This window comes from Schistocerca americana, chromosome X (genome assembly GCF_021461395.2).
Source record: "Schistocerca americana isolate TAMUIC-IGC-003095 chromosome X, iqSchAmer2.1, whole genome shotgun sequence".
NCBI lineage: Eukaryota > Metazoa > Arthropoda > Insecta > Orthoptera > Acrididae > Schistocerca > Schistocerca americana.
Window position 1 is genome coordinate 467285925 of NC_060130.1, and position 26831 is coordinate 467312755.

At 42.7% G+C, this 26831-nt stretch overlaps 1 protein-coding gene across 5 annotated transcripts in view; it reads right to left on the bottom strand.

Moving 5' to 3' along the window:
• Positions 1-21429, bottom strand: part of LOC124555780 (fibulin-1-like) — a 630166-nt gene extending 608737 nt beyond the window's left edge. For all 5 annotated transcript variants that reach the window (XM_047129834.1, XM_047129832.1, XM_047129833.1 and 2 more), the window contains exon 1: positions 21349-21429. In XM_047129834.1, the coding sequence (XP_046985790.1) occupies positions 21349-21415 (67 nt within the window). In that variant the 5' untranslated portion in view covers positions 21416-21429. The remainder of the gene's footprint in view (positions 1-21348) is intronic.
• Between the last annotated feature and the right edge of the window lie 5402 nt (positions 21430-26831).

A 26831-nucleotide genomic window follows, 5' to 3' on the forward strand; every position in this document is an offset into this window, starting at 1 on the left:
ATCTGATTGTTGTTCAGTGTCAGCCTTAGGTGTTAATTGTGATACTTAATTTTTGTTATGATCGTCATCGCTTCCACTGCCAATAAATCGTCTCCTTTTCCTTTCACGAACAGTACACCCTACAATATAGTCAAAGGTAATCCATTTCCTACTATTTAGCCACAGAATGAAAATAGATTTAATATAAATGGAAGACAGATAGATTATCGGAAATATAGTAACTTTCAAGTGCCAAGTACCTGCATTATTTCTTTCACCGGTCCCTGGGCCATAAGAAATTATTACGGTAGTTTGTGAACTTATTAATATATACATGTCATTTAAACTAATACGATTTTTGGTTCAAATGGCTCTGAGCACTATGGGACTTAACATCTGAGGTCATCAGTCCCATAGAACTTAGAACTACTTAAACCTAACCAACCTAAGAACATCACACACATCCATGCCCGAGGCAGGATTCGAACCTGCGACTGTAGCGGTCGTGCGTTTCCAGACTGAAGCGCCTAGAACCGCTCGTCCACACCGGCCGGCATAATACGATTTTTGATAAATTCAGCTCAAAGCAGATAGTATTTGTAATTCAGGCAACAATCGATTTTATGTGTGGAACTAAACTTAATTTCCTGTTGTAAGCCTCTCAATACATTTCATGCACATTTCATTACGTGTTGTAGAATTTAGTAGAGCTGTTCCAATATACGCAGTATCAGTTTCTGAAGGAAGTGTTACAAGCCCTCTGCTATTCCTAATCTATATAAATGACTTGGGCGACAATCTGAGCAGCCTTATTAGATTGTTTGTACATGATGCTGTCATTTACCGTCTAGTAAAGTCATCAGAAGATCAAAACCAATTGCAAAATGATAGCGCGAAAAGGGGCAGTTGGCCTTGAACAACGAAAAGTGTGAGGTCATCGTGAGTACTAAAAGGAACCGGTTAAATTTCAGTTACACTACAAATCGCACAAATGTAAAGGCTGCCAATTCCACTAAATACCTAGGAATTACGACTACGAACAAGTTAAATTGGAACAACCGCAAAAATAATGTTGGGTAGAAAGCTTACAAAAGACTGCAATTTATTGGCAGAACAATTAGAAGATATAACAGGTCTACTAAAGAGACTGCTTATACTGCGCTTGTCCCTCCTCCGCTAGAGTACTCCTGTGCGGCGTGGGACCCTTACCACATTGGACTGACGCAGGGCATTCAAAAAGTTCAAAGAAACGCAGCTCGTTTTGTATTATCGCGAAATAGGAAGACAGTGGGTCGTGTGAATAAAAAGGAGAATATACTATATTCTCGAAATTTCAGATAACATTCTCAGATTCAGTGGCGTAAATAACGGTCCGGCAATGTGGGGAAGGGGAGTGACATGTCCCCGTGAGGAGAGGGCCCCCAGAGAAGGGAGGCCCCAACTACTTTAGTGAGTTTTTTAAAAACATATTCTTATATTCGATTATGCCCTGAAAGTCATTAATGAGATGCGGACAGATGCGTGCCAGTAGGCGTTTCGTATCTTTTTCGTTCACTGCTAACAATAATGCTACAGCGTGTGGCGGTTAACATGCGCGTTGCACACACATACATCCCGTGAGTACTGATGCTGTTTCTGTACACAAGCAGTGGCCGGTACGGCAGCTAGCGCTCTGGAATGCGGTACCTTCTTCATTGAGCATTTCCTTCAGTTGGTGTTGACACAATAGGCTCTCCTACTAACAGCCCCTTAAGTAGTTGTTTTTTGGACAGGCGAAATGTTACTGGGTTGGTGAATAAGTTCAAAGGAAGTTCGCCGGCCGAAGTGGCCGTGCGGTTAAAGGCGATGCAGTCTGGAACCGCAAGACCGCTACGGTCGCAGGTTCGAATCCTGCCTCGGGCATGGATGTTTGTGATGTCCTTAGGTTAGTTAGGTTTAACTAGTTCTAAGTTTTAGGGGACTAATGACCTCAGCAGTTGAGTCCCATAGTGCTCAGAGCCATTTGAACCATTCAAAGGAAGTTCAAGGCTGATCTACAGAAAATGGGAAAGGTGAAAATCTGAGGGCGCAAGATAAGAAGAATAAGGTGGGTGCGAAATGACTTTGCAACCCAACTACTAGCAAGATGCGGGCGGGCGTTATCGTGGGGTAGCATCACTTCACGCACGTCTTCCTGGTCGTTGTTCTAGGATTTCGTCCACAAGACGTCTCACTTGTTGACAATAAATGTCAGCAATGATGGTTACACATCGGCGAAGCAGGTCGTAGTACAACACAACGTCGTTGTTCCACGAGACGCATAGCATTATGTTTTTGTGGATGTGCGCAGATCTTTGTACGGGAAGTTACTACTTTTGTTTGTGCTCAATCACTCTTTTTTTTCCCTTATGTTAACACAAAGATACCATTTCTTGTCACCAGAAACGATAGAGGATAGGAATGATCGGTGTTGTTCACGAGCCAATTGATGACGAGCAAGCAGAACAGCACATATGGCCACGTACTGATTTTGGTAGTTCTGGCGCGGACGACGGCTTACGTACTTGACGCTGGAATGGACCATTATGCGTCATATTTAAACAAAATTATCTCATTTTAGGAAACTGTGACAGAGTTCCTGGCCGCGCGGGATTAGCCGAGCGGTCTTAAGCGCTGTAGTCATGGACTATGAGGCTGGTCCCGGCGGAGGTTCGAGTCCTCCCTCGGGCATGGGTGTGTGTGTTTGTCCTTAGGATAATTTAGGTTAAGTAGTGTGTAAGCTTAGGGACTGATGGCCTTAGCAGTTAAGTCACATAATATTTCACACACATTTGAACATTTTGAACAGAGTTCCTGTTTGGAGCAGACAAAAATATGATATATTTTTAAGCTTTCGTTCGCATAATGTGTTCACCTAACTTACAATAACGAAAAAGTTTCCTGCATGTCGAAAATTCTGTAACATCGACAGAAAATGCGTTTTCATAAACTGCCCGCATATGACTTAATAATTTGTTGCCGCACATAAAACTAAAATCGAAACGTAGTACGTACTCTTCTATGACATTGATATCAGTTACATATTTGGACATTGAATAGTTGGCCTGTTTGACAGAGTTTAATAAAATATAAGGTTATGTGCGTGTTGTGTGCCGGACGCGGCAGGCGACACACACTGAGAACCTTCTCAACAAGGAGGGAGATAGTGAGGAACTCCGTCCTCAGACAATATGCTTCAAGTTGAGAACTTTCACAGAGGATGTATTTTTGCTTTGAGAATCTTCTCCAGATAATGCTTTAATTTTCATTCACACGACTGAGTTGGGGTGTCAATCATTAAAACAGAGGCGTTCTTTGTTGCGGCGAGACCTTTTCACGAAATTTTTGTCTCCAACTTTCTCCCCTCAATGAGAAAATATTTTTTTGACGTCCACCTACATGTGGAGAAATAATTATCGTAATACAATAAGAGAAATAAGAGTTCTCACGGAAAGATTTAAGTGTTTGTTTTTCCAGCGCTGTTTGAGTATGACCGGTAGAGAAATAGTGTGAAAAGTGGTTCGACGAACCCTCTGCCAGACACGTAAATGTGCTTTGCAGAGTAGTCATGTAGATGTAGAATTTGTTTATGCATTTTATCGTATGCTACGTCAATTTATATACAGCACATCAAAATATTAATAGTCCTACTGGTGACTCACAGATTACAGTACAATAAAATAATGACTTAGTTTAAATTACACATAAAAAACTTGATTAAATATCCTACTTTTTAAAAACATTATCAAAGAAGTAGGTAATGTAACTAAACTCACATTTTTTTTAAAAAAATCCTGGTATTCACTTGATGATTACAATAACTACACGGAACAATCAAAAACTTGGTAACTGATAAATTCAAAAGACTGACTCCCAAAACTCATTGTCTGCCTGGACTTCTGCTTTTTAGGCCGTTGCGGTGCGCACGTCTTTCTTGGCGCCGGCGTTCGGAATATTTGCTGGCGTCAGGGGACGCATTGACCCGTGTGTGTGTGCAGAGGAAAATGTGTTTTGATTGCTGTTCGCATGACGTCGTTGTGGAATACTTGGTGTAATTTTTGTATGTCGGAAGGTATACTGAGTTTACCAGTGTTGTCGTTTTTGTTTTCCATCGTTTCAGGTACTTCGATGCAGGGCATAATTTGCACGTAAAAGTGATCGTAGAGTCTTCAGCAATGCTAGGCTGTGCTGTTGTAGCAAGATTATGACACAAAATGAACTGATTAGAAGGAGCTTTCTTGTCGAAATTATGTAGAAAAGACGATCTGAATGTATCAAACAGTCGTATTTGCTCTTATTTTCAAGAATCTGGTTAAGCAAGAAACTTTCTTCAGTCATAATCGATGAAGTTATTGTATGAAAGTGTTCAAAAGAGATACAATCCATCAAGTACTTTGCCATGCATTAGTGCTCGAGCCCTCAGAAAAGTGACTTTGAATTAACGTTTGCTTTTGCACATATATGCGCCAACTTATTCAGAGGAAGGAGTTTCCTTAGAAATTTGTGTACAACACCTTCAGAGTGGTTCCCACTATTCGTCCAGAAATTAAAAAAAAAAATCCTACAGAATGCGAACATTCATCCTCCAGGCTGTCATAAAAAACAAGAAAGAAAAGCATCTCACCTCGAGAGAGAAGAATATAGTATTTTTATCCTGGTAATAGGGAACAACCGAATAAAAGTTTGGGAAAATAAAAGTGCTGTAGAGAATTTCAATTTACGTCATAACCGTAATGCAGGCAGCGTATCTCCTTTACTAACTTGTATGTAACCTTATACCACAACATCTTCCACTGGTCATGCTGTACCTTGATGTTACAACTAAGAGTTCTTGATTATGACAGGTATTTAATCCACTTGTGTAAACAGTACTGTCGTTTGACGACGGTTATATGAAATAACCGAAACCGGTCAAGAGCAAAATAAATGTTTAAGTGGAACCGGTCTATGTTTTCTTCTTACCACATGTCTACAATTATTTCGCAGCATTACAAGACTCATAATTCCACAGTTTGGCATATTTACCGCACTGCATGTTACCGTTACTGAAAAGAATACGAACACACATTGTTTTCTGTAGATAGTAGTGTTCAACACTTAACTCCTTGTGTTAACTTATTTCAATAGATTGTGTTTCAAGTTTCTGAATTTTTGAGTCAACGATCCGAATTAGATTGGTTCAAATGGCTCTGAGCACTATGCGACTTAACTTCTGAGGTCATCAATCGCCTAGAACTTAGAACTAATTAAACCCAACTAACCTAAGGACATCACACACATCCATGTCCGAGGCAGGATTCGAACCTGCGACCGTAGCGGTCGCTCCATTCCAGACTGTAGAGCCTAGAACCGCACGGTCACTTCGGCCGGACAATCCGAATTAGAAGATGGGCCAGTGACAAGATAGATAATTAATTTGATCTATTACAAATGTACGGGGCATGACCCTATCATAGAAAATGACACTTTTTAAAATTAATATTTTTGCAGCAGAAAGCACTTCATATTTAAAAGAGCTGGGAAGAACGATGTTGTTCATGGTGGCGGCACAGTGCCCGACAATAGAAGATCGAATTGCCGAAATTTATTATTTCCATAAACTTCCCTGCCGACAACCATGAGCCAAAGACGTAAAAACAACGGCCGGGTCTGCGGGAACGAGTTCAAATATCTTCTCGGTGAGGGAGGAGCTGTTGCGCTCCCCCCCCCCCCCCCCCACCACCACCACCCACCCCAGCCCCTCGCTGTATACGCCCTACGCCCATGGAACAACGTTGGCCAACTGAATGTCATAACTTTAATGTAAATTAAACTATCTGAGCAGCACGCACCACTTGCCGGCTTATTGCAGCGCCTAAAAGGCTTGAGGGGACTGCCAGACAGCTGACAGGAAGCCGCTAACGCTGAGAGCTGCGCATCAAAGGCGCCGTGCTAATTTGTCGGCGGGGCGGTCGCGCCATTCCGCCTCTGGTATCAAAACTTTTGTGTTAGCAGAAGAGCCAACACCGTGTTACGAGTGGAGTCCGAAATGCACGGGTTTTAGCTCACGCAGGCTGGCGTGAGGAGGGAAGAACTATACTGACTTGAGGTCTGGCAAGGAATGAGAATTCAGAAAGCGGACATAATTAGTTTGATACTTAACTTTAATCCATTAATGATGAACGTCGATCTTGACGGTACATGAGTCACAATATTATCTGTTCAGAATACATTCTTGAAGACAGTACTTATAGTAACTGAATATGGCGCCTCGCTAGGTCGTAGCAAATGACGTAGCTGAAGGCTATGCTAAACTGTCGTCTCTGCAAATGAGAGCGTATGCAGACAGTGAACCATCGCTAGCAAAGTCAGCTGTACAGCTGGGGCGAGTGCTAGGGAGTCTCTCTAGACTAGACCTGCCGTGTGGCGGCGCTCGGTCTGCAATCACTGATAGTGGCGACACGCGAGTCCGACGTATACTAACGGACCGCGGCCGATTTAAAGGCTACCACCTGGCAAGTGTGGTGTCTGGCGGTGACACCACAAAAACACCTAGAGTAGCCTTCACATACAGTGAGAAAAAACAGGGTAAAGGAATGTAGCTCATCATAGTTCAGCCAATTTGCACCAAATATTTATAAATTATATACACGAACCTTCCGGTGATTGTTAGGTCAAACAACAGGCATCAGAATATGTAGCTCTACCGAGATTCGATCACACGACCTTTACGATACTAAGCCTACACTTACCGCTAGACCACCACAGCCAACCTCGAGTCCACTCTAGGAAAATGAGACCCACTGATTAAAGTGGTATCCGAAACGTTTTCTCCTCTGGTGAATGTACACGTCGCTGAGAGATGATCGCTTGGTTACAAAATCCGTGGTCCGACCGGGATTCGATACTGAAATCTTGCAGTTTTCAGGCACGCACTACACCACCAGGCCCTACTCGAATCCTGCTCAAGCGTCGCTGCTGTACGCAGTTACGGCAGCTGCATGGCTAGCTGCAAATCCCGTCGTTTTCACAGCGGCGGCGGACCTTAATTCATCACAGTTCAGCCAATTTCCACGAAATCTTTATAAATTATATACACGTACCTTCCTCGTGAATGAATCTATCAACACAGATAAAAAAAAAAAAACGCAAGACGAAGAAGGAGGTGTGCGAGATAAACGAAAATTGATAGGCGTCTTTCTGCATCTGAAAAATGACGTCTATTCAAAATTTCACGCCAGTAGCTCAAGAGTGGCACTAGTATCGCCACTATGAAGATGCAAATTAGGTCTGCTAAACACGTGCTGTAACGGTTGTGAGCGTTATTCACCTTCCAGATTGTACGTTGTGAGTCGATGTAAGTCAAGAATGCCTATAAGACGACGAAGACGCCATTATCAACAGCTCACTCAGTTTAAACGAGATCTTTAATGGAACTACGAGAAACTGGATGTTCCTTCCGTGATATTGCAGAAAGACTTGGCAGGACTGTAGCCACTGTACACGATTGCTAGCTGCGGTGATCACGGAAAGGTATGGTCGCAAGAGGACCTGATGACCACAGCTGTTAAGTCCCATAGTGCTCAGAGCCATTTGAACCATTTTGAAGAACGTCGCTTTTGGCGTATGGCTGTGGTGCATCGTATTGTGTCTGCAGCAGCAATTCGAGCAGCACTTGGTGCCACAGTGATACAACTGTTACAAGTCGGTTACTTCAAGGACACCTCCGAGTCAGGCGCCTTGTAATGCGCGTTCCACAGACCCCAAACCACCGCCGTTTGCGACTTTAGTTGCGTCAAGCTAAAGCTCATGAGAGGGCTGATTGGAGATCTGTTATGTTTTCTGATGAAAACCAGTTCTGCCTCGGTGCCAGTGATGGTGCGTGTTGCTCAGGAGGGGGCCAGGTGAACGCCTGTAACCAACCTGTCTGTGGCCTAGACACACAGGACCTGCACCTGCAGTTAAAGTCTGGGGCGTGATTTCGTACGACAACAGGAGCGCTCTCGTGGTTATACCAAGCACCCTGACTGCAAATCGGTATGTCAGACTGGTGATTCGACCTGTCGTGCTGCCATTCATGATCAACATTCCAGGGGGTGTTTTCCAACAGGATAACGTTCACCCACATACTGCTGTTGTAATTCAGCATGCTCTACAGAGGGTCGACAGGTTGCATGGCCTGCTCGATCACCAGATTTGTCTCCAGTCGAGCATGTATGGGACATCATCAAACGACAACTCCAGTGTCATCCATAACCAGCATTAACTGTCCCTGTACTGACCGACTTAGTGCAACAGGTTTGGAGCTCCATCCCGCAAAGTGACATCCGAATCCGACTTCTGAACAACGCGATGCATCCACTTTTGCAGGCTTGCATTCAACATTCTGGCGTTTATACCGGTTACTAATGTACCAGCATTTCACATTTGCAATGTCTTTTCTCTCCCTTACATTAAACTGTGATCCCACAAAGTTAATCACTCAAAAAAATGGTTCAAATAGCTCTGAGCACTATGGGACTTAACATCTGTGGTCATCAGTCCCCTAGACTTAGAACTACTTAAATCTAACTACCCTAAGGACATCACACACATCCATGCCCGAGGCAGGATTCGAACCTGAGGCCGCACCAGCAGCGCGGTTCCAGACTGAAGCGCCTAGAATCGCTCGGCCACAGTGGCCGACAGCACGGAAATGGTACAAACTCTCCGTATACTAACATCACCGTCCCGCACCCATCCAGCAAAAGCAACAGGCTAAATCAACGATGTGAAGGCTACACCTTCCAGATGTTCGGGCTTCAGTCTGGAAGTGAATCTCTCCAATGTAAATAGCAGCTTGACCTTTAAAACAGGCATTGTGATGAAAGGAATAACTGGGATTCTGAAAGTTGATGTTGGACACCAAGCTTCGCCTTCTAAAGGTGAACCGTGAAAATGCTGGAAATGGTTTTCAAGCAGACGATTGGGCGAGTATGACTCGCCTGACTTAGTTATGCGCATGTATACGTAAGAATGACCCCACTGGCATCTCACAAGGCAGCTGCTTTAGTCTCTGCTCTACGTGTTGGGCACGGTCAACATTCCGCCATCATAGTTAAGTACAATTATTGTTCCCTACGCTTACGCCGAGGGTATGATCGTATTTACAAATAGCATAAGTACCCTCCTCATGCAGTTCGCATTTTCTTTCACACAGTACTTGAAAAAGCAGATGCATTTCCTGTTGACAAAGATATCAAATTGAGGTTTATTGTTAAATATGTTCATTGTTAAATAAAGTGGGTTAACAAGAAAATTAAATGTGTTTACCACATCTACGAGCATTAGAACCGTATTAAGGGATAAATTGTGTTCTGGGGGTTGTAACATGTTGGGAAGGGAGGAGTGGAGGTTAGAAGCTTGAGGGAAGGTAGTTCGCTGGACTGTGGTCATGCACTTCCCCCCTTCATAGATCTGCTAAATGAAGAACGAGCACGCAGTTGCCCTTTCTCTCTACCGCATTACATCACAAAAAGCAGATACAGGGTGTTTCACAAAGCACGGTATTACTGAACGTTCCGCAGGTCGCCTGTGACGCAGTATGCAAGTATGCCCGAAGGTGTTTATTTTCCGCAAAGTGCGTTAACACTACATGGAATACAGATATGAATGATTAATAACACTAACGTAAAAAACGCATATGGGCAGAATCTATGTATATCTCTGCATGTTGTTCTACAATGGTTCAAATGGCTCTGAGCACTATGCGACTTAACTTCTGAGGTCATCAGTCGCCTAGAACTTAGAACTAATTAAACCTAAGTAACCTAAGGACATCACACACATCCATGCCCGAGGCAGGATTCGAACCTGCGGCCGTAGCGGTCGCCCGGCTCCAGACTGCAGCGCCTAGAACCGGTTCTACAATGCTAGAGGGGAATTGATTCTTAATCATCATGCAGGACAGATGTGGCGTTCTTCCGGAAAAGGCGACTTCTACCATCATGTGCCCATGTGCTCGCTTTTCAGTTTACAGACTATATCTCCCTAGGATTTTCAATCCTGTTCTATTATGTAAGTAGACAAAATAACTTTACTGAGCTCGTGTTTATATAGTTATTTTCAGTTTATAAAGTGAGTTTTTATTTGCAGTTGTTTTTGTAAAATACATTCCTACAAACAATGGCCGAGAAGTACGCAATTTGTAAATATCATCTTGTCAGTGACCTATGTAGTGCTGGTGGGAAAAGTATTGGATTGGTAAATGTCGCATATTGCTGCTGTGCTGGCAGCATATTATAAAGGAGTGTTGTAGTCACCTGGTGGGAAATTAATAAATGGCTGGAAAGTTAGTGCACTTCTCTCCCCATTAACATTATGTTACTAGTAGACTGTATAAATCTATTCTATTCATGAATTCCTGGCACTTCTACAGTGGACGGCACTGAATGGAGGTGTTTACCACACATTCTTCCAAGATGGTTATCAATGTTTCTGATGGAGCAGGACTGATTACGTTTAAATCTAGGACAATAATCCATCAGATGTGTTCGCAATTGCGAATAGACACAACCTCATCAGTCAAAGAGAATGTCGAGAATGAAAATTTGTGCCGGACCAGGATTCGAACCCGCATTTCCCACTTTACACGAGCGTTCACCTTGAACATTTTGGCTAACCGTACACGACCCAGAGCCAGGCTCAAACTTCATATGTCGTCGTTACTACTTAGTACACGGATAGCCAACGTGGTTAAAGTAACGGCTCGTATAAAGCACGAAATCTCGATATTTTCACTGTCGTCATTCCCTTATGCAACAGATGGTTGTTCGTGTTCGCAACTGCGAATACATTTCATGTGTCCCATAATGTCTGTAGTCGCTGCAGTGCCAGAACATTGCATCGTTGTTCTTAAAAACACAGGCATTGCAATGTCGTGTAGAACAGTAATCTGCTGTAATGCATCGCGTGACTTGTATTTGAAGTATCTGCAGTTCCATAACACCTAGGCGACCTCTTTCTGTTACAGAAGGATCCAATTTAATCCTCTGGGCCGTTTCTGATGTTGGGAGTTTTGAGGCTGGGGTGATGCATTTGCTACTCTCAAGCTGGAAATCACGGAAAGCCATTGGTGGTGGAGACAATGAAATGGACATTGTCGAATACATACTGACAGTATGTAACACTCCGGGCAGACCGTTGACAGCTCCAGCTGTTGATCTTTTTTATATAATACCTCACTTAACAACTGCAAATAAATACTTAATCAATAAACTGAAAATAATCCACTATTTAAACACTAGCTGAGCGAGGTTATTTCGTTTACTCACGTGCGAGAACTGGACAGGAAAGGCTGTGGAGGTACAATCTGTAAACGGAAAAACCAACAGCGCTCGGGGAAACTGCCTTTCCTAGAAGAACGCTACAGTTGCCGTGATGACTGAGAATCAATGTCCCTATAGATAGCACTGTTGAACAGTGTGCAGAGATTTACGTAGATCCGTTCATAGGCGTTTCTTGCATTAGTATTATTATTAATTCATATCTGTATACCACGTAGTGTTAACGCGCTTTGTGGAAAATACACACATGCGGACATATCTGCACACTGCGTCGCCAGTGATTCACAAGGCGAGCTGCGGAAGGGTCGGTATAACTTTGTGAAAAACCTACTTGCTTTTTGTGGCGTAGTGCGGTACAGATAATGGGGAATTGCCTGCTAGCTCCTCATTTTGCAGATCTCAGAAGGAGGGAAGTGCATGACCAGAATCCGGCGAACTCTTTTCCCTCACGCTTTTAACCTCCAACCCCGCCTTTTCGCCCTGTTACACCCCCAGAACATAATTTATTCCTCAATACGGAACCACTACACTTAGATGTGGCACAAACATTTAATATTTGTTCTTAACCTACGTTATTAGCAATACACATTAATTTTATATCGTTAAAACACTATTTTTAATAATCTGCGATTGTTCCATTCCTTGCAATACGGAAACTATTAGTTTTGGGGAATAAATGAACAGGAGATATTTTATACGAAGTTTAATACGGTTTAATTTTGTACCGGGAAAAATTCTCGCTAAAAGCCGTTGTTTTCGAGATATTGGAGAAAAACCTAAAAAAGTAATCTTTAACCACGCCCCCTCCCCCTCAACACACACACACACACACACACACACACACACACACACACACACACACACACTACTAACACGCTCAAAACCAACGGGTCATGAATTTTAGTTCGTTATTCATTACTCTCCCCCGTACTCCTGTACAAAAATTTGCGACTACACGAGTTTTTCCCCAATTTTCGCTATTTGACTGAACTGTAAAGGAACTAAACTTGAGGACAACATTAAGACGTGGGAATAGGAATTAGATGAAGATGAGATGAGATGGGAGATGTGATAGTGCGAGAAGATACTGGCAGAGCACTGAAAGACCTACGCCAAAACAAGGCACCTGGAGTAGACGACATTCTCTCAGAATTATTAAGATCTTTCGTAGAATTAACTATGACAAAACTATTCCATCTGGTGCTCAAGACAGGCGAAATGTTCAAATCTGTGTGAATTTCTAAGGGACCAAACTGCTGCGGTCATCGGTCCCTAGATTTATACACCACTTAAACTAACTTATGCTAAGAACAACACACGCACCCATGCCCCAGGGATGACTCGAACCTCCCTCGGGATGGGCCGCGCAGTTTGTGACATGTCGCCTCAAACCGCGTGGACACTCCGCGCGGCCAGGCGAAATGTCTTCACAATTCAAGAACAATATAATAATCGCAGTTCCAAAGAAGGCAGGTTCTGAGAGGTGTGAATATTACCGAACCATCACTTAAATAAGTTATGGTAGCAAAATATTACAAATAAAATTTATAAAAGAATGCTAAGACAAAGACTGATATAAGCCTATGTGGGTGAGAATCAGTGTGGGTTCCGCAGAAATGAAGGAACATGCGAGGCAGTACTGACAACACGGCTTAATATAGAAGAGACTGAAGGAAGGCGAACTTACATTTTTAGCAAAAGCTTTTGGCAATGCGGACAGGAGTACATTATTTGGAATTCTGAAGGTAGCATCGTTAAACTACAGCGACCGAAAGATTAGCCACAACTTTTACAGAAATAAGACAGTTTGAAAGGACGGCAGTAACTGAGAAGGAAGTGATACAGGGTTGCAGCGTATCATTAATTTATTCTCTCTGTATATGGAGCAATCAGCTAGGGTTGGAGAAGAGGAAATAAAAACTGAAAGGTTACGCACAGATGAAGAGACTTGCGTCAAAAAGCTCTATCGAATCAGTCTTCGGCATGAATACCACAAGAAACATGGTGAATTACTTTATAGGATGTGCAATGCCAATCACTTTAATACACAATACCCCTGCTGTTATAATGGCTAAACGCAGAATAAGTACAAATTACAACAATTACTGAGGTACAGACACTGTTGAGATTACGAGAAAAAACTCGTGGATAGGAATAAATCACGTGTCCACTACTTTTTCATGAAAGTGGCTTCTGCGCGACATTTTCTTTGTTGCTGATACGGTTATCTTGCACGAGTTTGAATATTACTGGTAGTAAATGTACATATCATGGTTGCGGATTAGGTGGCTGACTATTTAAAAACTGGTGTTTGTTTTTTCCATGGCCGCTCGGGAGCGACATTTGACGAAAACATAATTTTTTCACGAAACTACATCCTAAAACGGATCATCAAGACTTCGTAGAAGTATTGGCATTATTATTTAGAACATGACGGACGTAGATTTAAACAGACGTCATGCAGCGACTCTAAATTCGTCCAAAGGTCACAGCGGTACAGAATTGAATTAAATCCTGTGACATCTCAACTCATTAGAGACGGAACACAAGCTGCGATAGAGGGAAAATTAGCTGCGGCTGTTTCCAGGATCTCTACGCCTTGCTATTACCAAGAAGTTAATCAACGACAAAACTGCTAATATTTAACGTCAACCAAGTAGAAAAATCGCAATCGTTAGGAGTGCATTGTTTTGTAACGAGGTTACAAAACTTTGACAAGAAAATTACGGGGAAATCACGTCCTTCTTATTATAATAATAATAATAAAAAACTCCTAATCAATGCGATATGAATATATTTTTATAATATTTTTCCGTGGTGCAATGGCTGAAGTCCTTTACTCCAGCAAGTACAACATGTTATGAATCACAGTCGCCATGTTTTGTTTTATGCAGTCACTATGATATAGTACTTTTATAACACTTATAGTCACATTGCTAGGACCTCTGACCACTATGAGGCTGAGGGGGCAGTTATATATCATAATAAGTTACTTATGTTTACTATATAGCATTTGAAATTTTGACGGTAGCAGGGCTAAAATACAAGGAGCGAAAGGTTATCTACAACATGCACAGAAACCAGACAGCAGATATACTAGTCGAATCGCGGTGTAGCTTGCTCGCCAGGTTTCGAGAGGGTGCGTTTCTGGATGAGGTATCGAATATATTGCTTCCCCCTACTTATACCTCCCGAGGAGATCACTAATGTAAAATTAGAAAGATTCGAGCGCGCATGGAGGCTTTCAGACAGTCGTTCTTCCCGCGAACCATACGCGACTGGAACAGAAAAGGGAGGTAATGACAGAGGCACGTAAAGTGCCCTCCGCCACACACCGTTGAGTGGCTTGCGGAGTATAAATGTAGATGTAGAATTAAACTGAAAGAGAGGAGTAATTGAGAAGGAAGTTAAACACGGTTTTAGCCTATCCCTAGCGTTATTCAGTCTGTACGTTGACCAAGCAATGAAGGAAACTAATCAGAAATTTGGAGAGAGGTGAAGGTTCACAGAGAAGTATAAGACTTTAAGGTCTGCTGATGACTTTGCTATTCAGTTAGAGGCAGCAAAGGAACTCCAGGAGCAGTTGAACGGAATGGATAGAGCCTTGAAAACAGATTATAAGATTAATTTTAACCGAAGTAGGACAAGGGATATGGAAATGAGACACTAGAAGTATTTGAGGGGTTTTGCTGTGGCCGAACATAAAAAGCAAGAAAAGCTTTTCTGAAATGGAGAAATTTGAGAACATCAAGTATTAGAGTAAGTGTTTAGAAGTCTTTTGTGAAGGTTTCTAGAGGTCTGGACTGTAGTCTTGAACGGAAGTGAAACGTGGATTCTAAACAGTTCGGTCAGGAAGAGAATATAGTGATTCGAAATATGTCGTTACAGAAGAATGCTGAGGACTAGATGGATAGATAGGCCTAGTGAGTTAGTACTTAACCAAATTAAGGAGAAATGATGTTTATGACACGACTTCGCTAAAGGAAGGGATCAGTTGATCTGGTACATCCTGAAGCATCATCAAGTATTCGTTGGTGTGGTAAAGGAGAGAAATGTGGGAGGGGGGAGGGGCGGGGGAAAAAGTGTAGAGGGAGACGAAGGCTTGGCGACAATAAGTAGGATCAGACGGATGAAGGCAGCAGTATTTATGCAGAGATGAAGAGGCTTGCACCGAATAAACAAGCATGGAGAACTGCTTCAAGCCACAATAACAGTATTTATAGTAAAGTTTTTCTCAGCCTGTAAATGAAGACTGCGGAACCACAGATGCTAACAGTCACAAGTGATGATCAGTGGTGTTACCAGATTACTCCAAAGGAAACTTAAAATCGTTCCTTTTTTTTAATCATGTTCAGTTCCCTCCATAAATATATCCGAATTCAGGAAACATACTTCACATCTAATGAGAATCGTGTCAATGATACAGGTACGATACATTTGGCGTTTACACAGAAGGACCGCACAACTGAGGACAGATATGTTTGACTTATAGAGAAGCTGAGAAGAGTGAGTATCATATCGAGGCAATCCACTTCGAGAATTTAATAAGGAATGTTGAAATGTGATGCAGCTCCTTCTAATAATGCTCCTATACAGTTCGTGAATAAAAGATTTACGTAACAGCAGTTCGCGCATCGGATAATAAGCTGTCACCAACCCACCGTGACATCGGGGTGCCACGATTAGCTCTATTCGATGAAAACTGTCTCCACCAGAGTCAATTGCCGTTGGAATAATAAAGTGATGACCTCTTCGCTATAGGTGCAGATGCCATGTTTACTTCCGCTCACTGCACTTCACAGGGCAGACATCAATGGCGCACCGTTCATGAATGGACAGCGATCGCTTTGACTCATAAGTAGAGGTAATCGTTGGCGTGCACGAGTACGAGAACGTCGACCACATTAGGCGATGCTAACAGACCACCGTTCAGGGAGATGGTGAGAGTATTCTCATGTGAAGGATGTTACGTGGATTAAAAAGGAGATCTTGATATGTCTACCTTTGTCTCTTGCCGGCGAACGACACATGAACACACTTCTCGTTCAGGTGCATCCATCGGTTTGCCGGAAACATATTACGGGCCACTTGTAACTGTAGTAAATCAGTACACCAGCCCTTTCCACCAGTACTGCACGACATTGGTTTGAGGCTCACCTGACCTCAGTCTTACTGAGCGCATTTGGGATACCATCAAATGAGAAGTGCGCCCCTGGGATCATCTCCGACAACCCTCCTCGAATGTGGACGGCGGTTGGTGGTCACGAATCGAGATAACTACCACAGTAATGTCTTTGCCTTGTGAAGCTCATTTAATAACACGTCACTAAGGCGCTGGAAAGGCTATTCACGCTGCCAGGTAGACGCCTCATTCAGCTGTTCAGCAGTGAATTGTATTGCCAGTGAGTAAAGGTTCCATTTCTCCGGTGTATTGATATCAGTCTCTCGTGACGTGTCTTCTGTAAATGTGTATCATCGTGCACGTAACTGAACAATGAGAAACTAAACAATTGTATCACTAGCTTTAAAAGCATGTCTGATATCGAAATCACGCTGTGGAACGTAGAAGACTTAAAATTCCTACTCAGTATTTTGCCCGATGAAACGATGCTCAGCAACGATATTCTTATCTTCTGCGAAACCTTTCTCCGAGAAGCTTGGAACATGAACGATTTCTACGCAATACATGCACTGACCAAAGATGGGACAGATGGAAGAGAATCAGGAGTGACATGTTACTACGACCCAGCCCTAGGACAAGCAAAGCCCGCAGGGACAAGAGAAAACACCGAGCCAGTTGAACAACCTGCAAATCACAGGATTCTATTTAAGATCCTAACGTTCAGCAGACGAACTGATAGAAATCATAATGATTGCACTGGACCAGAACGAGACACACAACCCCGTTGGCAAGAGATACCAACTGCCGAATAGACCCACCGAATAGCAAAACATTGGTCCTTATAGAGCTCATGGAAGAGAAAAGCTTTAACCTCAGTCAACGAAGCTCAGAATAAAAGCTAAATTTCACACAAAGGCTCTAGTACCATAGACCTTCTGTTTTTCCGCGGGACTTCAGATAAAGCTCCAAAGCTGAACAACCACCGCAGATTCTACGAGGAGTCCGATAAGGAATCACCAACCAGTAAAGGCAAAATTTCAGATCACGTCAATAAAGAGTGACAAACAAACGGAGCAGCGATGGAATCCAAGAAAAATTCATCTCCGACCTACTAGTGCAAAACATAAACGATGAAGAACTACTAAACACAATAGAAAGAGGCAACATTAACGATGTTCTGTGGAACCTAACTAAATCCCTGATGCAGTCAGCGTCCCCTCAATCATAAAGAAAAAAAGAAAACACTGGTTTGACAGTGAATGCTATGAAGAAGACACGTGGGGGTGAAAAACTGAACGAGCTGTAAAAGGCAAACGCGAACAACGAAAATCTGAGACGCAGCTACATGCATACAACAAGAACAAGATGTAAAACACTCCTAAAAGAAAAAAAAACAGTATACCCAGATGAATAAAGAGGCATTACATCAGGAAGCAGAAGCAAAGACCTACACAGCCTGGAACCACGGAGAAAACAGACGACCCGAAATATCTCCCCGACAGTATGGGGAAAAACCCTTCATAAACCAACTTCAGAAGAGGAGCTCGTATTATCACATTGAGGAATGCATCCTCTTAACCGAAAATGAAGGAATAACAGCAGATGAATTCTGACAAGCAACTGAAAAAAGCAAAGGAACAATGCTATACACTGTGGAACTCTGGACAGCCTATACAGCAAATGCCTAGAAGTCATAGACATCCCCAGAATATGGTCAGAATCGACAGTTAAAATGGTCTACAATGAAAAAGGATCGCAGAACTCATCGGATTCCTATAGAAGGATCACCTTGGAATGTGAACCGCACAAGGCAATGAATATCATACTTAAAAAGACCATGACAACATAACGACTGGATACCGTGGGAACGGCACGGATTTAATCCTGGAAGACATGAAATATACTCGCAATTGCAAATATGAACAATCATCAGCTGTGTAATGAAATGACGACAATAAAAATCTGTGCCGGACCCAAACTCCCATACGTCGTCAATCACGTGTCTACAACCTGCACTCGGATATCCATTATGTATATTCCCGTACAGGGGAGACATTTTAAACTGAAAGTCGCTTGCCCCGTGACAGCGGATAAATACGATATTGCAGTGCCTAGGTACTGCATTATTTCTGGAAGGTCACCTACCCAAGCATGGGACACGTTCTCCAGTTCACAAGAGAAGTCCTGTCTAAACGCAACGGTCACGAAACGCAATCTTTGTTGACTAAAAACTATAAAAAATGGTTCGAATGGCTCTAAATACTATGGGACTTAACATCTGAGGTCATCAGTCCCCTAAAATTAGAACTACTTAAACCTAACTAACCTAAGGACATCACACACACCCATGCCCGAGGCAGGATTCGAACCTGCGACCGTAGCAGCAGCGCGGTTCCGGACTGAAGTGCCTAGAACCCTCGACCACAGCGACCGGCTGGAAAAACTACACCCAGCACTATGGGCAGAAAGTCAGATCCTCAAGTTAATAGCATGCATCCTCCGGAGAAAAACACAATCAGAAAACATGATGGGTTGACACAATCAAAAGGAATCCGGTAAACGAATGGAGAACTGCACGGAGGTCCTACAGGTCTATCAAAATCAGTTTACACTCTACGAAAAAAAGAGATGCTCCACGAAGAAAATATCCCAATGAGAAGGAAATCGGTTGATGTGACGTACATGTGCAGACAAACAAATGATTACAATTTTAGGAAATTGGACGGTTTATTCAAAAGAAAAAGCTTCAAAAATTGTGCAAGGTAATTATTCGTTGGTCCACTTCTGGTCCTTATGAAAGCAGTTATTCTACTTGGCACAGATTGATAGCGTTGTTGGATGTCCTCCTGAAGAAAATCGCGCCATATTCTGTCCAGTCGGTTTGTTAGATCGTCAAAATCCCGAGGTGGGTTGGACGGCCATGCCCACATGCTCCTAGCATTGTCAACTGGGGAGAGATCCGACGACCTTGTTGGCCAAGGCAGGGTTCGGCAAGCATGAAGACAGGGGGTAGGAACTCTCGCCGTCTTGCTGAAATGTAAGCCCAAGCGCCTAGAACCGCTCGGCGAAGAATTTACAGGGCTGATGGCACTGGATTATTATTCAGTTTATCAAAGGCATGGTTCAGTCAATATTCTGATAGAAAAAAATAATTACCAACCATACTGTGTCATGGTTCTTTCTTTGCGAATTAATACGCTGCGTCAAAATTAATCTAGCCCACTTTATATAATTCTCTATGTATTTAAATGCTTACACTTGCATTGTAACAATAATTTCCTTCAAACTTGCGATAAAGCTATTGGATATCTGGCTAGGAGAAAATATTTGATGTACAAGTTACACTTTCTTTTTGTGCAACGTAACCACTGCAAATTCTAACGATCTCTTAACAGGTGATGGGCATGCATGGATTTCTGAGGCCATTCACACAAAAGTTAGCTATAGTATGGATTTACAATTAATAAAAATTCAAAATATATTTACACACACACACAGAAAAAAAATATATCACACCAAAACACACACACACACACAAATGCATACACCAACAGACCACAGATACTTCAATAATTACACTCATAAGTTTGGCAATAATATTCGATCTTTGCAAAAACATTTGATAGTCGGCAACAGAAACCAAAACATTGCATTAAAACAAGCGTTCTGTTCATAGTGCCGTGGAATGTGAAAAAAACCGCAAATTGGCATTCATAAGAAGAAGAACAACACCAAAAATGCAACAGGAGCGTAGTATATAAGAAATTGTCCACGCAACCTGTAAGTACAGTTCAAAACATTACTACTTAATAGGAAATACCAACCACCACCGAGCGAGGTGGCACAGTGGTTAGACACTGGACTCGCATTCGGGAGGACGACGGTTCAATCCCACGTCCGGCCATCCTGATTTAGGTTTTCCGTGATTTCCCTAAAATCACTCCAGGCAAATGCCGGGATGGTTCCTCTGAAAGGGCAGGGCCGACATCCTTCCCTAATCCGATGAGACCGATGACCACGCTGTCTGGTCTCCTTCCCCAAAACCAACCAACCAACCACCAGAACTGTTTGTAACTTATAGCCACAGTGACAAAAATGTAAATTAAATAGCTAACATAAGTACATATTCCAGGCCACTGATGATGCCTTGCAGAAAATAAAGGCGAAACGCGTATGGCACTAAAATTGTGTTTTATTCAGTTGCTGTCAGTCGGTCCATAAGTAAAAATTATCAATATACCCTAATATTTACTTGTGTATTTTAGTTCAGTTGCATAATATGTTAAACCGCTGGATTATCATTGGCATTTGAGTCACTTGAAAGTGTGCTATTTAAATGGTTTGTGAAAGTTCGGAGTTAATGGATACAGGATGTTTTTCAAGTTATTATACAAATGTACTTTCTGTTTAAATGAGAATTTTTCACACACTACTGTCAAAAAAGCGAACAGTAATTCTGACAGAGCTTCAGCCACGGCATATATGACCTAAAAACCAACACAGCATGGAAATTTGGTCACCTCACGATACCTCGTTTTGTGCAAATCTAGGTAAATCACAATCAACTGTCACCTAATAGGAGTGAGAAAAGAAATTCTGTTTTGTCTGCGAATTTCCATTCAGATATGGATCGGTCGTTAAATGGGCAAATGTTGGTAAAGTTCTGGGAATCAGTCCCAAGTTATTCCTCGGATTTTTCCTGTGATATGTATACACATATGTAAAAATACATAGCTGCACCCTGGTTTGGACTTCTCGCGGGCTGTTAAGTCCGCCTCTATCAGGCTCGGTTAGTCAGTTCATGTAAAACCATGTCTCGAATAGTACTAGCTTGGGTTCAGACCAACTTCTTTCGTTAAGGATGGTAGTGCCGCAGAGTCATTACATTAAAGATATCCAACACATGCAGGGAATGCCTGTACGTACCGGCAGCGGCGGCGGCGGCCACGACAGCTAGCACCGCGACAGCCAAGCGTAGCGCGCGCGATCCCATGGCGCAGCGGACTGTCCCAGTGTACAGTCGACTGCCGCCAGCCAACGAGACCCCCCTCCAGATTCACCGCCGGCTGCGGCGCGCGCACCCTCGCCTCCTTTCTTTGCAACCACTCGGACGGCAAGTCGACCTTTGTCCCGCCACTTATCGTCCCTTCCTGAGGACAAGGGCATGCTCTCTAGTGCAACGGCAGAGCGTCTTGCTCTGGACATCCGATCCCCAATAACGTCGTGGATTTTTCTTCGCCTCGTGTTCCTCTCGCAGCTGTCATTAAGCATTCTGTCGTGTTATTAATATAAGTCTCCTCTCAAACACAACACATTGTTAGCTACTTACGGGAAAGTTCCGGTTTCAGTTCGCGGTGATCGTTTCGAATGATTTAAGATTAGTACGAGGTTATTAGAGACGGTGCATAAGGACATTGGCTGTGTAATTTTCAAACGAACGATTCTGGAATTGCCTTGGTGCTTTAGGGAAACCACAGAAAACCTAAGCCCGGGTGAGGATTTGGACTGTAGTTCTCCACTGTATTAACCCTTAACTGATATCAGACGTTTGATACCAGTTTTTGGCGGCCATCCCTAACCATCCGGGTTCATTCTGTCTTTTCCTTCGTCTACCTTTCAGTTGAATTGCTGGCTCCATGTAGTGAAAGAGGAGTGCCGTCCGCTCTATTTGACCTTCTGTGAATGGCAGGGCAGCTTTCAGGCACAAGCTGTTGATTCGGGGCGCCAAGCTGAGAGGGTCGCCACAGGCATCACAACTGTAAGATTTGTATACAGAGTATATCACCATAGTAGCGGCCGCTTGGGGCGCCAGGCTGAGCGCCCAAGTGCAAGAGTTATATACAGAGCGCATCGTAATTAGTATCGAAAACTGAGACTGGTGAAAGTGTACGAGAGAAAGGGGAGGGTGGACGCCACATGATAAGTCACTTGAGTGATAAAATATTCTCGAAGCGGCCCTAGTAAAAAGGCAGCAAAATAGCATGACGTATAACACAAGATCTGTGAGCACTCTTCGTAAGACATTTTCATAAATGTTTTGGTTTTTTTGTGATTATTGTGGTTTACTATATTATTGTTATTAGTGACAGTGTCTCGTAATTAATTCGCACAAAGTGGAGTCACGACCAGGTCTATCTCAACATTCAGAACAGGCTGAGTATTTTGCCGTTGTAAGACGAACATTCTAGGTATTATCACTTTTTATGTGCATCGTACGCTTTGATATTTTGAAAATTTTACCTACATCCCTCACACTGAACATTTGGATTTAACAGAAAAAACATTAAGATATTATATGCCAAAAAGCTCTGAATTCTTTCGAACCGGCCTCGGTAGCGGAGCGGTTCTAGGCGCTTCAGTCCGGAATCGCGCGACTGCTACGGTCGCAGGTTCGAATCCTGCCTCGGGCATGGATGTGTGTGATGTCTTTAGGTTAGTTAGGTTTAAGTAGTTCTAAGTTCTAGGGGACTGATAACCTCAGATGTAAAGTCCCATGGTGCTCAGAGCCATTTGAATTCTTTCGAAACAGAATATTGAAAATTAAAACGTGAATTTATCTTTTAAATTTTCCGTTAAGTTTGATTGTGTTCCTGATTTTATGTCCTTTATGAAAGATAGTCATTACATAGGAATCATAATTAAATGTTTTACTGATAGATGTTTGAGAACTACAGGAAGGTCCATTTCTACAGAACGGAACTTCAGTACTTCTTTCTTAGTTTGTTACGCTTGCTCTGAGTTATGTTGTGATATGTTTGGTTCAAATGGCTCTAAGCACTATGGGACTTAACATCTGAGGTCATCAGTCACCTAGACTTAGAACTACTTAAACCTAACTAACCTAAGGACGTCACACACATCCATGCCCGAGGCAGGATTCGAACCTGCGACCGTAGCAGCAGCGCGGTTCCGGACTGAAGCGCCTAGAACCGCTCGACCACATCGGCCGGCAAATACGTTTGAAACCGCATGGTTCAAATTGTTGAGTGCAAAAAGCTCTGACAAACAATTTTATATCACTTTCCTTTCAATCTTGTGATACCAGTCGAGGATTAGCTGAACAATTCTGTAAAGTCTTACTACTCCCTCAGAAGCTATATGCTCAGTTTACATTTACATTCATATGCTACAAATCACTGAGATGTGCGTGGCAGAGGGTACTTAGCAGGATATGGAATGCTTACTGAAATTTTGTAAGTAGGCTTTCGTGGTATAATTTGCTTCTACCTTCAGGAGTCTGCCAATTCAGATTTTTCGAAACTTCCATGACAATCTCCAGCGAGACAAACATGTGATCGCTTTTGCCAACCTTCTTTGTACACGTTCAGGATACTATTTTAGTTCTATCTGGTATTATAATAATAATAATGTCGTGTGACTAGGGCCTCCCGTCGGGTAGACCGTTCGCCGAGTGCAAGCCTTTCGATTTGACGCCACTTCGGCGACTTGCGCGTCGATGGGGATGAAATGATGATGGTTAGGACAACACAACAGCCAGTCCCTAAGCGGAGAAAATCTCCGACCCAGCCGTGAATCGAACCCGGGCCGTTAGGATTGACAATCTGTCGCGCTGATCACTTTTTTTTTTTTTTTTTTTTTTTTTTTTGTTTTTTTGGGTCTCCTTCCTCCCCTTCAACCCATCCTTTACGCTCGCCAAGTGTTGCCTTCTCGGCCCGGCTTCTCCGCCTTTAAGAATGAATGTAACTTGATGATGTGGAAACGCGCTTCTTCTGAACGACGAACGAAGTATGCCCCTTCTGTTGCCTTTGTTTGCAACATGGCTTGAATAAAAATAAATGTAAATTCCATTGAGAAGGCAGTCTCATAATTGTTGTGGAAATGTAACTGCATCTGTAAATTTCGTTCTCCGTGCGTGGAAAAACGGATAGAAGCAAACTCATTATTGCTGATAAGTATAATTTCCTTTTTCAGAAGGTAATGAAGTAAAATAGGCTTCTTCTGCTTGATTTTACACTTAATTAACATAAATGTGTCTTCTTGTGAAAAGAAAAGGAAAGAAAAACAGAAACTAAATAAATGACGTATACCAGTTCCATCACTGTGTTTCTCCGAAACCAAAGTAATAGATACACATAGGCATAATTGGTCTATACTGATGATCTTCTCTGACTACTTTCCGTTGGAAATCCTCCTCCTGCTACGTGAAGAACAAACTTTAACCAAAAATCGTTCGTCTAATATACGAAATGCTTGAATGTGCAATGTAAATTACGCATTTCTAATGGTTACAGGATTGTTTTAGTTAAAAAGTTTGCGTAATTTTCTTTGTATTTTTTAGTACACATCAACTTGTGGTGCTCAGTTGTAAGGTATACCCAGAAGTCCTCCCTATTGCTTGATTCTTTTGTTAGGACGTAATGCATCGTTTGGCCTTTCAACCAGTTAATTGCATTTCGTTTTGTTTTAGGGTAAGGTATACCGTCAGGGTTTAAAAATTCAGCAGTCGTAACGGCATTGGGCGTAGTTCTGCTGACGCTCGCTATCTTTTGTCTTATGTAGAGCCATATTTCTTTTACCCTGTCACACAGCAATCTATGCTCTTCGGTATCTGGTATTTTGCATAATGCACAGAGCGGGGACTCGGCCAATCGAATAGAGTGAAGTTTAGAGTTCGTCGTAATTTTTCTGTTTACAGCAAAGTACCAGGTCGATTTGACATACGTTGGCAAGTTCCGGCAGTGAATATTTTCCCATATTGTTTCCCAGTTATAACAAGGATACTTTTGTTCTACGTCGTTTCTGGGTTTGTCTTTCAGCAAGTTATTATAAAGTTCTTTTACTTTCATGATGTCTTTTCCAGGAATCCTTGCCTGTATATAGCTGTATTCTACGAAAAAGTATTTCAAGTGGTATAGTCCGTTGGGTATGTGTTGGACATTTATAGGTGCACTGACGTCAGCAGGAGCTATTTCGTTTAACAAATGTGCAGCAAGGGTACCACTTGGCTCTTTCCATTGTTTGTATGTGGTAGCAAGGTATAAGGCTTGCGCTTTTTTGTTGACATCGGTAAGATTTAACCCACCACATTTCGTAGGGAGCATCAGAATGTCATATTTGACTTTGAATATACGTCCGCGGCTCACAAAGTGTCCTAGTGCAGATGCGATGCTTTTCAACAAAGTCGCAGGTGGTGGCAGAACTTGTGCTACATAATTAACTTTGGATGTGATGTATACATTTGCCACTGTTACTTTTTGAAGTTCATCGAGTTTCCTAATACTATGTGCTTGTACAGAGGCGCGTATGCTGTTAAGTAATTTTCGATAATTCGCAGCAATAGTGTGCTTGATATTTCTTTTAAAATCTATGCCGAGACATTTCATGGTTACAAGCTCGCGTAACAGATCCTGCGTTTGCGTCCCAATTCCACGGCCAATGTTGAAAATCCCCGACTTTGTTCTATTAAGTTTTGCACCAGATGCCTGTTCATATTTTGTTACTATTCGTAGTGCGCTCTGTACTTCAGCGCCATTCACGACTAGGAAGCCAACATCATCAGCGTATGCCTTGCACACGATCTTTTCTCCATGTATTTGTAGTCCTTGTAGATGTTTCATAAGGGAGGCAAGCAGGGGCTCGATGGCGATGGCGAAGAGTGCCATTGACACTGGACACCCTTGCCTAATGGAGCTGGTGACGTCAATCGGGCGGCTAATGTGTCCATTGATGACAAATCTGGCTGAGTTGTTTGTTACTGTATTTCTTACTACCGCAATGAATAGAGGTGGGAAGCCCATTGCGCCCATGGTGCGAAGGAGAAAACTATGATTAACTCTGTCGAAGGCTTTGTCAAAGTCGAGTGAGATGAGTGCACATTTTATTTTGCAGACGTCGGCCGTTGAGATTAGGTCCCTGTAATCACAGAGGGTCTGGAGAATTCTTCTGTCTTTGCCCACACTTGTTTGATAAGGGCCAGTGACGCTGGTCATTGTGGTTTTCAGCCTGCGAGCGAGGATGCGGCCAAAGATTTTGTAATCGCTGTTTAAAAGCGTAATTGGCCTCAGAGCGCTTACAGATTTCGTATTGGTAGTTTTTGGCACTAGCACTACGAGTCCCTCACGAAATTCCTTCGGGATGTCATTCTCAGGGTTTAGCAGTTCGTTGCAGATGAGAGTAAACTTGCCTTTTATGAGGCCACTGAATCTGCGATAAAATTCTGCCGGAATTCCATCTGCCCCTGGAGCCTTATTTTTCGTGCTTCCATATATAGCTTCTTCGACGTCTTCTTCAGACACTTCCGAGATGAGAGTTTGTGCTTCCGCGTGGCATACTTTGCCCTGGAGGTTAATCATTAACTCGTCTTGAAGCTGTTCGTCAACCGGCTGACTAGACATTAAGGATTCAAAATGCTGTACGATTGCCTCTTTAATCTCTCTTTGCTTCGTCAG